The following is a 15,342-nucleotide window of genomic DNA, read 5'->3' as shown; positions in this document are numbered from 1 at the left end:
TTTGTGCATAGATATGTATCTCCACGGAGGTTGCGCCACAGTTGCAAGTCTTGCTGCTTCAGTAATAATAATAATAATAATAATAATAATAATAATAATGTATTATTTATGCCCGCCCACCTGGCTGGGTTCCCCCAACCACTCTGGGCAGCTTCCAGCAAAATATCAAAATACAATAATTCATCAAATATTAGAAGCTTTCCTGAACAGGGCTGCCTTAAGATCTCTGAATGTCAGGTAGTTGTTTATCGGTTTGACATCTGATGGGAGGGCATTTCACAGGGCGGGTGCCACCACCGAGAAGGCCCTCTGCCTGGTTCCCTGTAACCTCGCTTCTCGCAGTGAGGGAACCGCCAGAAGACCCTCGGTGCTGGACCTCAGTGTCCGGGCAGAATGATGGAGGTGGAGATGCTCCTTCAGGTCTACTGGGCTGAGGCCGTTTAGGGCTTTCAAGGTCAGCACCAACACTTTGAATTGTGCTTGGAAACGTACTACCAAGCACCAGGCTCCCAGATGTGGAAAACTGCATGAGGAATCCCAATTCCCCCCAGAGGACTTCAGTACCAAAGCTGAAACTACAGCAGCACCTCGGACTTGGATTGTATTGCAAACATTAATGCTGAACTATTGGATTCTATTGCGAACATTAATGCATGTTCAATGCCCTTCAGACACTGCTCTGCATGCAATTGCGAGGAGGAGGAAAGTCAAAAGATGATAAGTGACTGTGTCGCAGGGGGCTGGATTAGATGACACGGGTTCCCTTCCAACTCTTCAATTCCACGGCTCTCTCTAAAATGAAGCTGTTTATCACTGTTTATGGCTTGAGAGCAGTACATGTGAAAAGGATCTAGGAGTCTTGGTTGACCACAAACTTGACATGAGCCAACAGTGTGACGCGGCAGCTAAAAAAGCCAATGCAATTCTGGGCTGCATCAATAGGAGTATAGCATCTAGATCAAGGGAAGTAATAGTGCCACTGTATTCTGCTCTGGTCAGACCTCACCTGGAGTACTGTGTCCAGTTCTGGGCACCACAGTTCAAGAAGGACACGGACAAACTGGAACGGGTCCAGAGGAGGGCAACCAAAATGGTCAAAGGCCTGGAAACGATGCCTTATGAGGAACGGCTAAGGGAGCTGGGCATGTTTAGCCTGGAGAAGAGGAGGTTAAGAGGTGATATGATAGCCATGTTCAAATATATAAAAGGATGTCACATAGAGGAGGGAGAAAGGTTGTTTTCTGCTGCTCCAGAGAAGCGGACACGGAGCAATGGTTCCAAACTACAAGAAAGAAGATTCCACCTAAACGTTAGGAAGAACTTCCTGACAGTGAGAGCTGTTTGACAGTGGAATTTGCTGCCAAGGAGTGTGGTGGAGTCTCCTTCTTTGGAGGTCTTTAAGCAGAGGCTTGACAACCATATGTCAGGAGTGCTCTGATGGTGTTTCCTGCTTGGCAGGGGGTTGGACTCGATGGCCCTTGTGGTCTCTTCCAACTCTAGGATTCAATGATTCTATGATCACAGACCCCAGAAACAAGCTTAATGTATTGAGTGGCTTTACACTATCTTTTGCTCAGGTTGGTGGACTCATTGAAGTTAATGGTGCCCTATCCATTCACTTCAATGGATTCCTCCTCCTCTTTCTCCTTATGAATTCCACCCTAGGAGTCTTTGCTGAGGAGTGAGGGGGGGGGGGAATGGAGTTAAGCAAGAGTGAGAATAATAATAATAATAATAATAATAATAATAATAATAATAAAATATTTATACCCAGCTCTCCCCAGCCAGAGCCAGGCTCAGGGCAGCTAACATCAATAAAATTCCAGTAAAAGCATAATAAGAAAAAAAGAAGAAGAAAAAAATTAGGTTAAAATGCAATTTAAAATGGCAGGAAGCCCCCCTTCGCTCAGGATCCAGCCTTCCTCCCCATGACAGGACAAAGAGCTTTTAACAAATGAAGGGAAAGAAGTAGGGGGGGGGAAACCCATCTCCTTTTAAGGAGAAAAGCTTTCAAAATGCATATACTTGATTAAAACAGCAAAGCTACATCAGAAGGGATCTGGAGGAGGAGGAGGAGGCAGATTTTCGTTTTCTTTCTTTTTTTCCACCACAGGAAGGCATTTTGTCAAACTGGTTCAACCAGGCTAGACGCCCCAGGGCAGGAGGGAAGATGAGCAGGTAGGGAGAGGAAGGCCTCCCCCAACCTCCCCCCAAAAAATCCCTAGTGAAAGGATGGCTGGGGGAGAGACAGAATTGAGTTTCATTCCCTCTTGCTCCCAACTCAGAGACCTGAGTGCTTGGCTAACTTCTTCCTGGGAGCTCAGGGTTCAAGGGTAGTTTAGCAAGGGCTGCTCAAAGGCAGGCAGCCACGAACCCCTCACTTTGGGGCGTGCAGATGTTTTTTTCTTTCTCTCTCCTAATGTGAAAACTCCGGGGAATATGAACGTAGGAAGATCCAGGGGAGGTGAAAGGAAGGGCTTTTTCATATGCTGCAGAGTTAAAGGGCAAAGCAGAGCTTCCACTCCCTAAAAAAGCAGAATCATAAGAGTTGGGAGGGACCCCCAAAGGTCATCCAGTCCAACCCCCTGCAATGCAGGAATCTCAGCAAAAGCATCCCTGACAGATGGCCACCCAACCTCTGCTTGGAAGCCTCTAACACAGCCTTTCTCAACCTGTGGGTCCCCAGATGTGGTTGGACTATGAAATATACTCGGAGTCGAGAGTGGATTTCATGCTCTTTATTCAGCTCATAGTGGTGAGGAGGAATGGAAGTTCCCCCAGAATGTCTGCTTTATATACATTATTTACACAATGGGCCCCACGTGATTGGCTAATTCCGGGATTCTCCTGTAGGCCAATCAGGTTGCGGATTCACTTCCACCTGGAGCTGGATTAGGTGGCTCCTGTGGACCAAACAGACTGCTGCATTCTGGATCCTATTCTTCTAGGACCAATCAGATGGCTGCATTTTGGATCCTATTCAACTCAGTACATAACAGACTACAACTCCCATCACCCCTAGCTAGCCAGGCCAGAGCTCAGTGATGAAGGGAGTTGTGTCCAACAACATCTGGGGACCCACAGGTTGAGAACTGCTGCTCTAATGGAAGTGAGTCCACCATCTCCTGAGGGGATCTGTTCCACTATCATAAAAAGCTCTTCCTGTCAGAAAGGTTTTCCTAATGTTCCATCGGAATCTCCTTTCTTGTCCTTTGAGTTCACCGGGTCCTTCCCTTTGGAGCAGCAGGACGGGACAAGCCTTCAGATCTTAGAAGATGGCCTTCATTTCACTTCTCAGTGTAATCCGAAACTTCAGAGGGCGCCGGGTTGGGGGAGACTGTCTTGAAGGAATAAACTATTTTGCCAGACTTTGTAGCTGCAGTGCACATTTAAGCTTAGGACGCAATTTGGCAAGTCAAAAGACACTTCCTCTGCTGCAACACACTAAAGTGTTTGTTTTTATTATTCCGTGTCATTGTCCATATTTGTTTATGTCTCATAATATTTAAATACCGCTTGATTGAACAACAAAAAAGCACTTTATCCTTGCATTTCGGAGGGGAGTGAGGCTGGGCGTGCATGGCTTCCCTCAAGCCACTTTTTGGAGGAAGCGAGATTCGAATGCAGAACCCCCCAGTTTATAGCTGGAGGAGGGCAAGGTGAAAGCCACCAGCCAGTGGCAACAGAACATCTGCTTGGCATTCAGAAGGCTCAACTCCCCAGCACCCTCGAGCAGGGCTGGGAAGGAATGAGGAGGAGCGGCTGCCAGTCAGTGCAGACACCACTGGATCAGATGCACCAACTGTTCTATATTGGTATGAAGCATCTGGCAATGTTCCTTTTGTTGTTGTTTAGTTGTTTAGTGGTGTCTGCCTCTTCGTGACCCCCTGGACCAGAGGACGCCAGGCACTCCTGTCTTCCACTGCCTCCCGCAGTTTAGTCAAACTCATGCTAGTAGCTTCGAGAACCCTGTCCCACCATCTCGTCCTCTGTCGTCCCCTTCTCCTTGCGCCCTCCATCTTTCCCAACATCAGGGTCTTCTCCAGGGAGTCTTCTCTTCTCATGAGGTGGCCAAAGTCTTGGAGCCTCAGCTTCAGGATCTGTCCTTCCAGTGAGCCCTCAGGGCTGATTTCCTTCAGAATGGAGAGGTTTGATCTTCTTGCAGTCCATGGGACTCTCAAGAGTCTCCTCCAGCACCAGAATTCAAAAGCATCCATTCTTCAGCGATCAGCCTTAATGGTCCAGCTCTCGCTTCCATACATCACTACTGGGAAAACCATAGCTTTAACTATATGGACCTTTTTCCTTTTTACCTGGAAGGTAAAACTCTGCACATGCTCAGAGGCGCTCTGTTCGAAGCCACAACCTTGAGATTAGGAGTCCGATGCCATTAGCCCTTGTTGCAAAGCTGGCATTGGGCAGGATGATGGGAGCTTCCTGTGTCCCAGGGAGAGGAGAAGCTCAGCCTCCAGGGAAATGATCTCAGGTCACAGAACTGGGAGAGGCTTCAGACACCCACTGCTGTCAGGCAACACCAGGGAAGACGGAAGCAAGGGGAAAACACCTGCTTTGCATGCAGAGAGCTCCAGGTTCAATTCCCGGAACTTTCAGGTAGGGCTGGAAAGGTATCCTACCAAAAACACTCTGGGAAGCAATATGCAGGCAATATGGAACTGGGCAAAGCAATGGTCTCGGTCAGCAGAAGGCAGCTTGCGATGTCTCAGTCACCACCACCAACATGGTGGGCCACCAGAGAGAAAAGAAAAATGAAATGGGCAGGGGGAGAAATCCCCCCAAAGGATGTGACTTTTTTTATGTATGCCACAACAGCTGTGAGAATATTATTAGCAAAGAATTGGAAGAAACAAGATTTACCAACCATAGAAGAATGGCAGATGAAGATGATGGACTACAGTGGTACCTCGGGTTAAGTACTTAATTTGTTCTGGAGGTCTGTTCTTAACCTGAAGGACCACTTTAGCTAATGGGGCTTCCTGCTGCCGGAGCACAATTTCTGTTCTCATCCTGAAGCAAAGTTCTTAACCCGAGGTACTATTTCTGGGTTAGCGGAGTCTGTAACCTGAAGCGTATGTAACCTGAGGTGTATGTAACCCAAGGTACCACTGTACTTTTTTGAACACGTTGCTTGACTGGAGAACTGTATTGCCAGATTCTGAGGAGTGAAGACTTCGAAGGGTAGCTGTGCTTTGCTTTGTATTATTGTTTCAGAAAGTGATACCACTGTATACGGAACTTGCCGAACTGAGTGGGAGACTCCGAGACCAGAGAGAAGAGATGGTGGAAGAAGACTGGAAGAAATTTAAGGAATATCTGAAAAAATATGTTAATATTTAAACCTTAGAATAAGCTTTGGAAGTGGATAGTAGGCCGTAGGGTTAGAAGTAGAAGATAGGGTATTTTAAAATAGTATTATTCATAAGTGATAAAACGTGAAGTTATTTTAAGTGTGATTAAAAAAAGAAAAGATGGTTAGAAATTATGATATATGAAATCTGCTAAAGAGGAAGTAAAATGAAAATCAGAAAGGTGGGACTTGGGGAAGCCCACTTAACAAATAAGGATATGGCAATAATTTGTTCGTATTGGATGTCTTTTCTGATTGTGTTTTTTATTTGTGTTATAAAATGAATAAAAAAAAATTTTTTTGGGGGGGGGGACAACAACAACATGGTGGGCCACCTGGGACATCCAAGAACATCAGAAGAGCCTAATGGATCCAGCCAACATCCAAGTTGCCCAGCCAGATGCCCCAATGGGAAGGCTGCAAGCACAAGCCTGCAAGCAACTGGTGGTCAAAAGCATTGCTGCCTGGATGTCTTTCAAAGAGGATTGGACAAATTCCTGGAGAAGGAGAGGGCTATTGGTGGCTGTCGCCTGGCCAGGATGGCATAGCTGTAAACTTACAGATTTGAAAATAAGGGACCAGCAGCCTCGAAAATAAGGGATCAGTGGCCAAAATAAGGGATTTTCTAAGCACAGGTATGTTCAACTTCTGAGCCCCTCCGAGCCAAAGGCAGAAAGCCCAGCCAGCAGCCAAACGAAGCCTCAAGTGGTGGTTCCCACAGCGCAGCAACCCGGCAAAGGGGATGCAGCAAGGAAAACCACTGTCCCCTCTCCGCTGGGAAGCGCTGAGCAAAGGCAAGTCCCCAGGCAACGCAGCCGATTTGATTGGTGCAAGGCATGCAAGCTCCACCCCCCAGTCATTCTTAGACTCCTTATTGGGTGAGCAACGCAGCCAAGCAACACAGTTGGAGCCTCCCTCCTTCCTGGCTGCTTCCTTTGAAACCCGGGAAATTTAAGGGACATCATCAATAAGGGACAACAGCGGGACACGGCGCTAGGATAAGGGACTGTCCCGCCAAATAAGGGATGGTTGACAGCTATGCAGGATGGTCCTGCTCCATGGCTGGAGGCAGCGATGCTTCTGAATGCCTTGCTGCTGGAAACTGCAGGAGGGGAGAGTTGCTCCTGTATTCGAATCCTGCTTGCAGGTTTCCCACTGGCAACTGCTTGGCCATTGGCTGGACTAGATGGGTCATTGGCCTAGGCCAGCAGGTTCTTCTTATGTTAACCAACATGGGAGCAAAGCCATCGTGGCTGGTTGCCTTCGACAGGCCTCTCTTCCATGGAATCATAGCACAGTATACCTGAAGGAGTGTCTCCACCCCCATTGCTCAGTCCGGACACTGAGGTCCAGCTCCGAGGGCCTTCTGGCAGTTCCCTCATTGCGAGAAGTGAGGTTACAGGGAACCAGGCAGAGGGCCTTCTCAGTGGTGGCGCCTGCCCTGTGGAACACGCTCCCATCAGATGTTAAGGAGATAAAGAACTACAGTGGTACCCTGGATTAAGTATTTAATTCGTTCTGGAGGTCCATACTTAACCTGAAACTATTCTTAACCTGAAGCACCACTTTAGCTAATGGGGCCTCCCGCTGCCGCCATGCCGCCAGAGCACAATTTCTGTTCTCATCCTGAAGCAAAGTTCTTGAAGCACTATTTCTGGATTAGCGGAGTCTGTAACCTGAAGTGTATGTAACCTGAGGTACCACTGTATCTGACTTTTAGAAGACATCTGAAGGCAGACCTGTTTAGGGAAGTTTTTAATGTCTGATGTTTTCTCGTTTTATCATCATCATTATCATCAATTCTGTTGGGAGCCACCCAGAGTGGCTGTGGAAACCTGGACAGATGGGCCGGGATTAAACAATAAATCATCATCATCATCATCATCATCATCATCAACATCATAGAAGGGACCTTGAGGGTCATCTAGGCCAACTCCCTGTAATGCAGGAATCTTTTTGCCCAATGCAGGGCTCGAACCCTTGACGCTGCAATTAAGAGTCTCGATCTCCTACCTACTGAGCTATCGCATTGTTTTCTTACTGCCAGCTCTGTCCCTGAAGGTTTTGCACCTCCACATTCCTTTATATATTTACCTGCCCCCATTTCCCAACCCTCCCTTGCCCTGGCAGAGAGTTTTAGGCAGAGAGAGAGAGGGAGGGAGAGGGAGAGAGAGGCCGCTGCCTCTTCTGAAGTGGCACCGCAGGGTGAGACCAGTGGCAGGTGCTGGGCGTCCGCCTAGCCTGGGGCGACGCAGAAGGAAAGCAGGCGGGGGAGAAAGGGCCGAGGCGAGGGCTGCATTTCTGATTAAACGCAGCAAAACACCTCGCCTGGGGCGACAGGTTCCTCTCGCTGCCTTCCTGGGGAATTGCAAAGCAAACAGCCGACTCCTCCGCCAGGCTGGGCTGCCACCTGTCAAGCGATGTTTGACAATTTATTAAATAAATAAAAAAGAGGGGAGTGGGAGCGGGGGCAGAGAGACAAACTTTCCCCTGTTTCCAGAACAAACTGTTTGCACAGAGTCCCGGGAGGAGGAACGAGACCGTGGTGGCCGCCCAAAGCCTTTTGTGAATGAATGAGCGACTGAATGAATTGGATGGATGGGTGTAGGGGGCGTGAGCCAGAGGGCCGGGAGAGCAGCATATTTCTGCAGGGAAGACGGGGGGCAGAGAGCACTTAGCGGCGGGCCTTGAGTCAACAGCAGATTAGAGCCACACGCCAGAGTTGCTCTGAATCGCAAGAGCGGCATGCCTCGGAGGCAGCAGCCTGGAAGGAGCAGGCCCCACGCTCCCAGGAGGACGGCGGCAGCAGCAGCAGGCAGCCCGCCCGGGGCACAGAGCTCGGGAAGAGCACGTCTCCCAGCAGCTGAGCAAACGCTCACGAAGAATAATAATAATAATAATAATAATAATAATAATAATAATAATAATAATTTATTTATATCCCCCCCTCCCCAGCCGAAGCCGGGCTCGGAGCGGCTGACAGCACTAAAATAATACAGCATTCTAAAACCAGTTCATTATAAAATCATTTCAAATCAAATTAATGGCAACCACTGGGCTAGAGTTCTATGAGGATCACCTAAGGAGGGGGTCAAACTGTGCCTTGGCCAAAGGCCTGGTGGAACAGCGCCGTCTTGCAAGCCCTACAGAAAGATGTCAAGTCCTGCAGGGCCCTAGGCTCTTTTGAGAGAGCTTTTCACCAGATTGGGGCCACGACCGAAAAAGCCCTGGCTCTGGTTGAGGCCAGCCTAACCTCCCTGTGGCCTGGGACCTCCAAAATGTTTTTGTTTGAAGACCGTAAGGTCCTCCTTGGGGCATACCTGGAGAGGCGGTCCCCTAGGTACGAGGGTCCTAGGCCGTATAGGGCTTTAAAGTTTAAAACCAGCACCTTAAACTTGATCCTGTACTCCACCGGGAGCCAGTGCAGCTGGTATAGCACCGGATGAATGTGATCTCTAAGTGAAGACCCCGTAAGGAGTCTCGCCGCGGCATTCTGCACCCGCTGGAGTTTCTGGGTCAGTCTCAAGGGCAGCCCCACGTAGAGCGAGTTACAATAATCCAGTTTGGAGGTGACCGTCGCGTGGATCACAGTGGCAGGGTCAGGGCGAGAGAGGTGAGGAGCCAACTGCTTAGCTTGGCGGAGATGAAAAAATTCCGCCTTTGTTATAGCTGCAATCTGCGCCTCCATGGAAAGGGAGGTGTCGAAGATTACACCCAAACTCTTAATGGACAGTGCTGGCACTAATTGCGCCCCCGCAAGAGATGGGAATTGACCCCCCAATCCCATATCGTCCCAACCCAGCCAGAGGACCTCTGTCTTCAAAGGATTTAACTTCAACCAAAAAGGAGAGGAAAGGAGTCGGAAGGGACCCAAGGGTCATCTAGTCCAACCCACAGCAATGTGGGGGAGGGGGAGGGGGAGGGGGAGGGAAAAGGTCGTTCTCTCCTGCAAGCCTGAGCAGGACTTTGTGTTTGGGGCAACAAGACAGCTGTCCTGAGGTTGGTGGGGTCCTCTTGATTAGGACCCGAGTTCGAAAGGACGCGTGCAAGCTTCTGCACTGCACAGAACTCCGCCACGGGGTTTCTCTCGCTTTATTACATTTAAGAATCACTTTTTCACCAAGGGAACTTGTCGTGACTTACAACCAAGAAACATATATGTTAAAACCAGCATGAAAGAAAACGAAGGAAGATCTAAAGCGCGATCCTATTTTTGAGAGGCAAGATAAGAACATTCCTCCCATTCAAAGTGGCCGCAGATAATTAAAAGCCAAAAAATAATGATCAAGTACAGCTTGCCAAAACATTTGGCAGGGAGCAAGCATTGCACATCCACACATACGATATTTTTCATGCAACCACCACTTTGGACCTGGTTTGCCTTCTATGATAAACTGGTACTTTAAAAAAACCCAACCTTTCTTTCCACATATGCCCTGGACTACGGTTTATTTATATCCCCCCTTTTGTCCCACTCATTTTCACAACATCCCTGCGAGGCGGGTTAAGATAAGCGTCCCTGATTGACCCAAGCGCCCTGGGTCCTAGCCCAGCATCCTAACCGCAGCATCCTGACATTGGCTACTCACCCACATTGGGTCTCTGATCTCCGAATCCTGCATCCGAATGCAGTCCATGCTGATCTCAATTTTGTTCGCAGGGCCATTTTCCGTTTGCTCCTCCAGGAAATTCAAGTCAATGGGCTGGACCGAGCAGATCGGCCTGCAAAATAGGAGAGGGGTCTGAAAAGTGTTTCACTGGACATCAAAGATGGAAGCCCACACAAGGAGAGTCTGGTTGCTGGATCAGGCCAAAGGCCAAAGGCCCATCTCGCCCAGCGTCCTCAAACCAGAAACCGAGATGCCATCGGTAAATCCAGGACTGTTCCTGGAAAATAGGGACACTTGGAGAGTCTGCTACTTGGAGACGCAAGGCAGGTGTGTTCCACCACTGAGTTACGATCCAAGCATCTTCAGTTAAGGTGCTTCCAGTCAGAGTAGACACTATTAGGCTAGATGGAGAAATCGACTGGCTGTCTCTGACATTTGGCATATTGAGCAACTGTTGGGTGGGACTCCAAGGCCCTTTCAGTTCAAGAAGTTGAACATAACACACCCCCACACCAGACAATCCCCCGTCCAATTCATCTATCTTGCTACTCACTGATGATCGAGGATATCCCAGATTTGCTGGAAAACTTCCGGACGGCCATATTCTCTCGCCTGCGGGCCTTGAGGCATGGTAGAGCGGTAATAACTCTCCGTCCAGGAGAAGTGGCCTGGAGTGTCCACAAACCTACACAAAAGGTCCAAATCACATTTTTAAATATATATGTAGATTTTACCACCTTTTCCCCAAAGTGGATGGCGAAAGAAAAGGCAATCAGTAAAGTATTTTAAACAAAAAATGATTGAATTGTTATTTAAAAGTTTTAAAATCTAAGACACAGTGGTAGGATTAAAAACATGCAGTCACAAATCTAGCAGTGCAGTCTTAAACATATTTGCTCAGAAGTAAGTCCATGACAAACCTAGACAGCATCTTAAAAGCAGAGACATCACCTTGCCGACAAAGGTCTGTATAGTTAAAGCCATGGTTTTCCCAGTAGTGATGTATGGAAGTGAGAGCTGGACCATAAAGAAGGCTGATCACTGAAGAATTGACGCTTTTGAATTCTGGTCTGGAGGAGACTCTTGAGAGTCCCATGGACTGCAATAAGATCTACCCTCTCCATTCTGAAGGAAATCAGCCCTGAGTGCTCACTGGAAGGACAGATCCTGAAGCTGAGGCTCCAGGACTTTGGCCACCTCATGAGAAGAGAAGACTCCCTGGAAAAGACCCTGATGTTGGGAAAGATGGAGGGCGCAAGGAGAAGGGGATGACAGGGGATGAGATGGTTGGACTGTGTTCTCGAAGCTAGCAGCATGAGTTTCACCAAACTGCAGGAGGCAGTGGAAGACAGGAGTGCCTGGCGTGCTGTGGTCCAGGGGGTCACAAAGAGGCGGACACGACTAAACGACTAAACAACAACAACAACAATAAAGCTACAATCACACCATTCACTTAGAGCACTATCATACCACTTTAAGCAGCAATGCCTTCTTCCTTTTCCCTTTTTGGGGGGTATAATTCTTTATTAAACTTTTCTGTTTTACATTTTAGAATATTCATTTAAACAACCTTAAAATATCAATGACTTCCCTTATTCTTCTCTTTCCATTTTGCATAACATAAATCCCTGCATATTTTACATAAACTAAACAATTCATTATTCCATCATTTCATCCATCAAAACCTATTTACAATGTTGAATTGATCTTAATGCTGCCAGTGTTTTCAAGGGTACACAATTGCCCCCCCCCCATATATTCAATAAACATTTTCCCAATCTTCTTTAAATGTATGTTCTTCCCATTCTCTTAGTCTATGACAGGGGTCGGCAACCCACGGCTCCGGAGCCGCATGTGGCTCTTTTACACCTTTGCCGCGGCTCCGGGGCGGATACTAGCGAGGGGAGGAGGCGCATCGTGCGCCCCGACACTCCCCACTGTGGCGGGCGCTGTACTGGCTGTGACGTCACATGGGGGCAGTGCGTGCGTTAGTCACGCACCGTCCTGACGTCCCCTTCCCGCCCGCCCGCCCGCCTGCTACATTGTAAGGGGCATGTACGCTGGTCACTGCATTGGAAGGGGGCATGTACGCTGGTCACTGTTTTGAAGGGGAGTGAAGAACACACACACACAAAAAGGTAACTTGTTAATTTAACGTTTATTTCTATGAGGGGGAGTAATTCTGAGGGGTCAAACAAAGAAATAATAAAAAGTGACAAAAAAGTTATTTTTATAATGACGAGTTTTGCAGCTCCCATTTTTTTTTTTCTTTCAAAACGGGTCCAAGTGGCTCTTTTCATCTTAAAGCTTGCAGACCCCTGGTCTATGAGTTAGGTCTGCAATCTGTGCTTATTCCATCATTTTTAGTTGCCATTGTTCTTTGGTTGGGACCTCGCTTGTTTTCCATTTGGGGGCAAACAAAACACGGGCCATGGTAGTGGCATACATAAATAACCTTTTTTGACACCTGGGGATTTCCATCTGAATTATCCCCAAGGAAAAGGACTCTTTTTTTGGAAAAGAACTTTTAAACATTTTTTTCAATTCATTACAAATTATTTCCCAATACTCTTTTACCCTTTTACAAGTCCACCACATATCACATGTGGAGCAATGTCTTCTTACAGATTATCCCGGGAACTGTAGTTTGCTAAGGGTGATGAGAGTTGTGAGGAACCACCTATTCTCCTCTGAGGGTTGCAGTTTCCACAGTGGTTTAACAACCAGTCCCTCTTTGCAGAGATTGAGAGTAGCTATGGTACGACCAACCTTACTGTATGCTTGTGAAACATGGAGCACTTATAAACGCCACCTCCAACTCCTCAAAAGATTCCATCAACGGGGTCTCTGAAAATTTCCACACATGACTTGGGAAGACAGGACAACTAACACCAGTGTACAGGAAGAAGCAAAGACCACCATTGTTGAAGCAATGATTCTCCAACATCAACTTCTTTGAACTGGTCTTATTGTACTGATGCCTGATTATCATCTTCCAAAGCAACTACTCTATTTTCAACATAAAAATGGAAAGCGTAATGCTGGTCAACAAAAACGGTTTAAAGACTAAAGGCAAATATAAAAAAAATGTAGTATAAACATCAATAATTGGGAAACACTGGCCTGCGAGGGCTCCAGTTGGAGAACAGCCTTGACCAAAGGTGTCATGGGCTTTGAAGACACTCGAACTCAGGACGCAAGGGAGAAAGGTGCTAAGAGGAAGGCACGCTTGGCAAACCCTCACCGGGATCAACTCCCACCCAGAAACCAATGTCCCCGCTGTGGAAGGACGTGTGGATCCAGAATCGGCCTCCACAGTCACTTACGGACTCACTGTTAAAACCGTGTTCATGGAAGACAATATTACTCGGCTACGAGGGATCACCAAAGAAGATAAATGAAATCAATCCATCAATTTCATTCTCCCCCTGGCCACTGACTAGCACTGAAGGCCACACAACTTAAGCAAGCAAGCAAGCAAATGTCATTCTGGGAGTTGCATTGAGATCCAATGACCTCTAGCAGGATTGGGGTGCTGGAGCCTGCAGGGAGGCACTGACCTGTAGATGAACCGAAGAGAGGTTGCAAAGGGGGTGGCTTAAATCACTGAGGGTCCTCCTTATTTCTGCATGGTGCCGGGAGTTGCATGCCCTCCCCTTACTCTGGGCCCGTTAGCCTATTTGCGAAATTTGAGATGCTCCTGCAAAACAGGAACTGTTGGGGAACTGAGAGAAAAGAGCTGCGCTTCGTTGTTGCGGTGGGAAGTGGTGATTAAACAGGTTTATTAGTAGGAGAGAGAAGCCTGTTGCCTGTGCAGAATGGGCATTGTTTTAACTATGGAAAGGCGGCATACAAGTTGCCGTATTTTTTGCTCTATAAGACTCACTTTCTCCCTCCTAAAAAGTAAGGGGAAATGTGTGTGCGTCTTATGGAACGAATGCAGGCTGCACAGCTATCCCAGGAGCCAGAACAGCAAGAGGGATCAATGCTTTCACTGCGCAGCGATCCCTCTTGCTGTTCTGGCTTCTGAAATTCAGATTTTTCTTGTTTTCCTCCTCCAAAAACTAGGTGCGTCTTGTGGTCTGGTGCATCTTATAGAGCGAAAACTATGGTAAATGATGCTCATTTATCAGCTGTCATTCCAGCTGTAGACGGCATTGCAGAGATGCTGTGCTGTGAGTATCATGGGAAGAAGGCCCTTGATGGAGTTTGGAGGCAAAGTTGATTTTCTTTTTTGTGTGTATAATATTTATTAAATTTTCTGTTTTACTTGTTAAAATATTCATTTAGTAAAGCCCCCTGACCATTAGGTCCAGTTGTGCTCATCTCGCTTTATTGGCCAAGGGAGCTGGTGTACAGCTTCCGGGTCATGTGGCCAGCATGACTTCCAGCTCTCTCTTCCATACATCACTACTGGGAAAACTATAGCTTTTACTATACGGACCTTTGTTGGCAAGGTGATATCTCTGCTTTTTAAGATGGGTCTAGGTTTGTCATTGCTTTTCTCCCAAGAAGCAGGCGTCTTTTAATTTCGTGACTTCTCTCACCATCCGCAGTGATCATGGAGCCCAAGCTTTATTAGTTTATGGAAAAAACCCAAACTCTCTTTCCTCAGGGCTGCGTCTTCCTTCTCCTTCCTTCTCCAACTCTTCCCAGACAGATTCCCAGACCGACTGAGGCCACAACCATTATGATAAGTTTGACGAGCCCTAGCAGCCCTCTCCCCATGCCTCCCCACCCCAAACATTCCTGGGAAGTGTAGTTGGAGAACCTGAAGGAGCGTCTCCACCCCCATTGTCCATCCCGGACACTGAGGTCCAGCTCCGAGGGTCTCCTTGCAGTTCCCTTCTTGCGAGAAGTGAAGCTACAAGGAACCAGGCAGAGGGCCTTCTCGGTGGTGGCGCCTGCCCTGTGGAATGCCCTCCCACCAGATGTCAAGGAAATGAAGAACTATATGACATTTAGAAGACATCTGAAGGCAGACCTGTTCAGGGAAGCTTTTAATGTCTGATGTTTTATTCTGTTTTCAATCTGTTGGGAGCTGCCCAGAGTGGCTGGGGAAATGGTTTGGCAGATGATACTACTAGACTATGCAGAGATGGCTAGACTGACGGGGAAAATCAGGAATCAGGAGGACCAAAACCTCAGCAGAGAATGGGATAAATACAGATTGTATTTGAAAGAAGACTGTAAACACTTGAAGTCTTTGGCAGGCTTTGAATAACTCTTGTGATGTTACAAGGACTTTGGACATTTTGGATGACTATAATTGGGACGAACTACAATATGCAGTTGATTAAAATATTCAAAGGACCCACGGAGGGGAGAATAGATATTGAGTATTTTGTTGGAAGCAGCCCAGAGTGG

The 15,342-nt window shown here is 47.5% G+C and overlaps 1 protein-coding gene across 1 annotated transcript in view; it reads right to left on the bottom strand.

The window, feature by feature from the left end:
* LOC309342750 (tumor protein 63-like) overlaps positions 1-15,342 on the bottom strand; it is a gene marked incomplete at its 3' end in the record, with an annotated part of 42,468 nt that overhangs the window by 6,478 nt on the left and 20,648 nt on the right. The window contains exons 2-3 of the mRNA XM_081863576.1: positions 10,529-10,660; positions 9,955-10,087 (exon numbers count right to left, since the gene is read on the bottom strand). Coding sequence (XP_081719702.1) covers positions 9,955-10,087; positions 10,529-10,660 — 265 coding nt within the window. The remainder of the gene's footprint in view (positions 1-9,954; positions 10,088-10,528; positions 10,661-15,342) is intronic.

Source organism: Podarcis erhardii (genome assembly GCF_964252035.2).
Source record: "Podarcis erhardii genome assembly, chromosome: 5".
NCBI classification, from domain to species: domain Eukaryota; kingdom Metazoa; phylum Chordata; class Lepidosauria; order Squamata; family Lacertidae; genus Podarcis; species Podarcis erhardii.
Note: the sequence above shows the minus strand (reverse complement) of the source record. Positions and strands in the feature narration are given on the sequence as shown.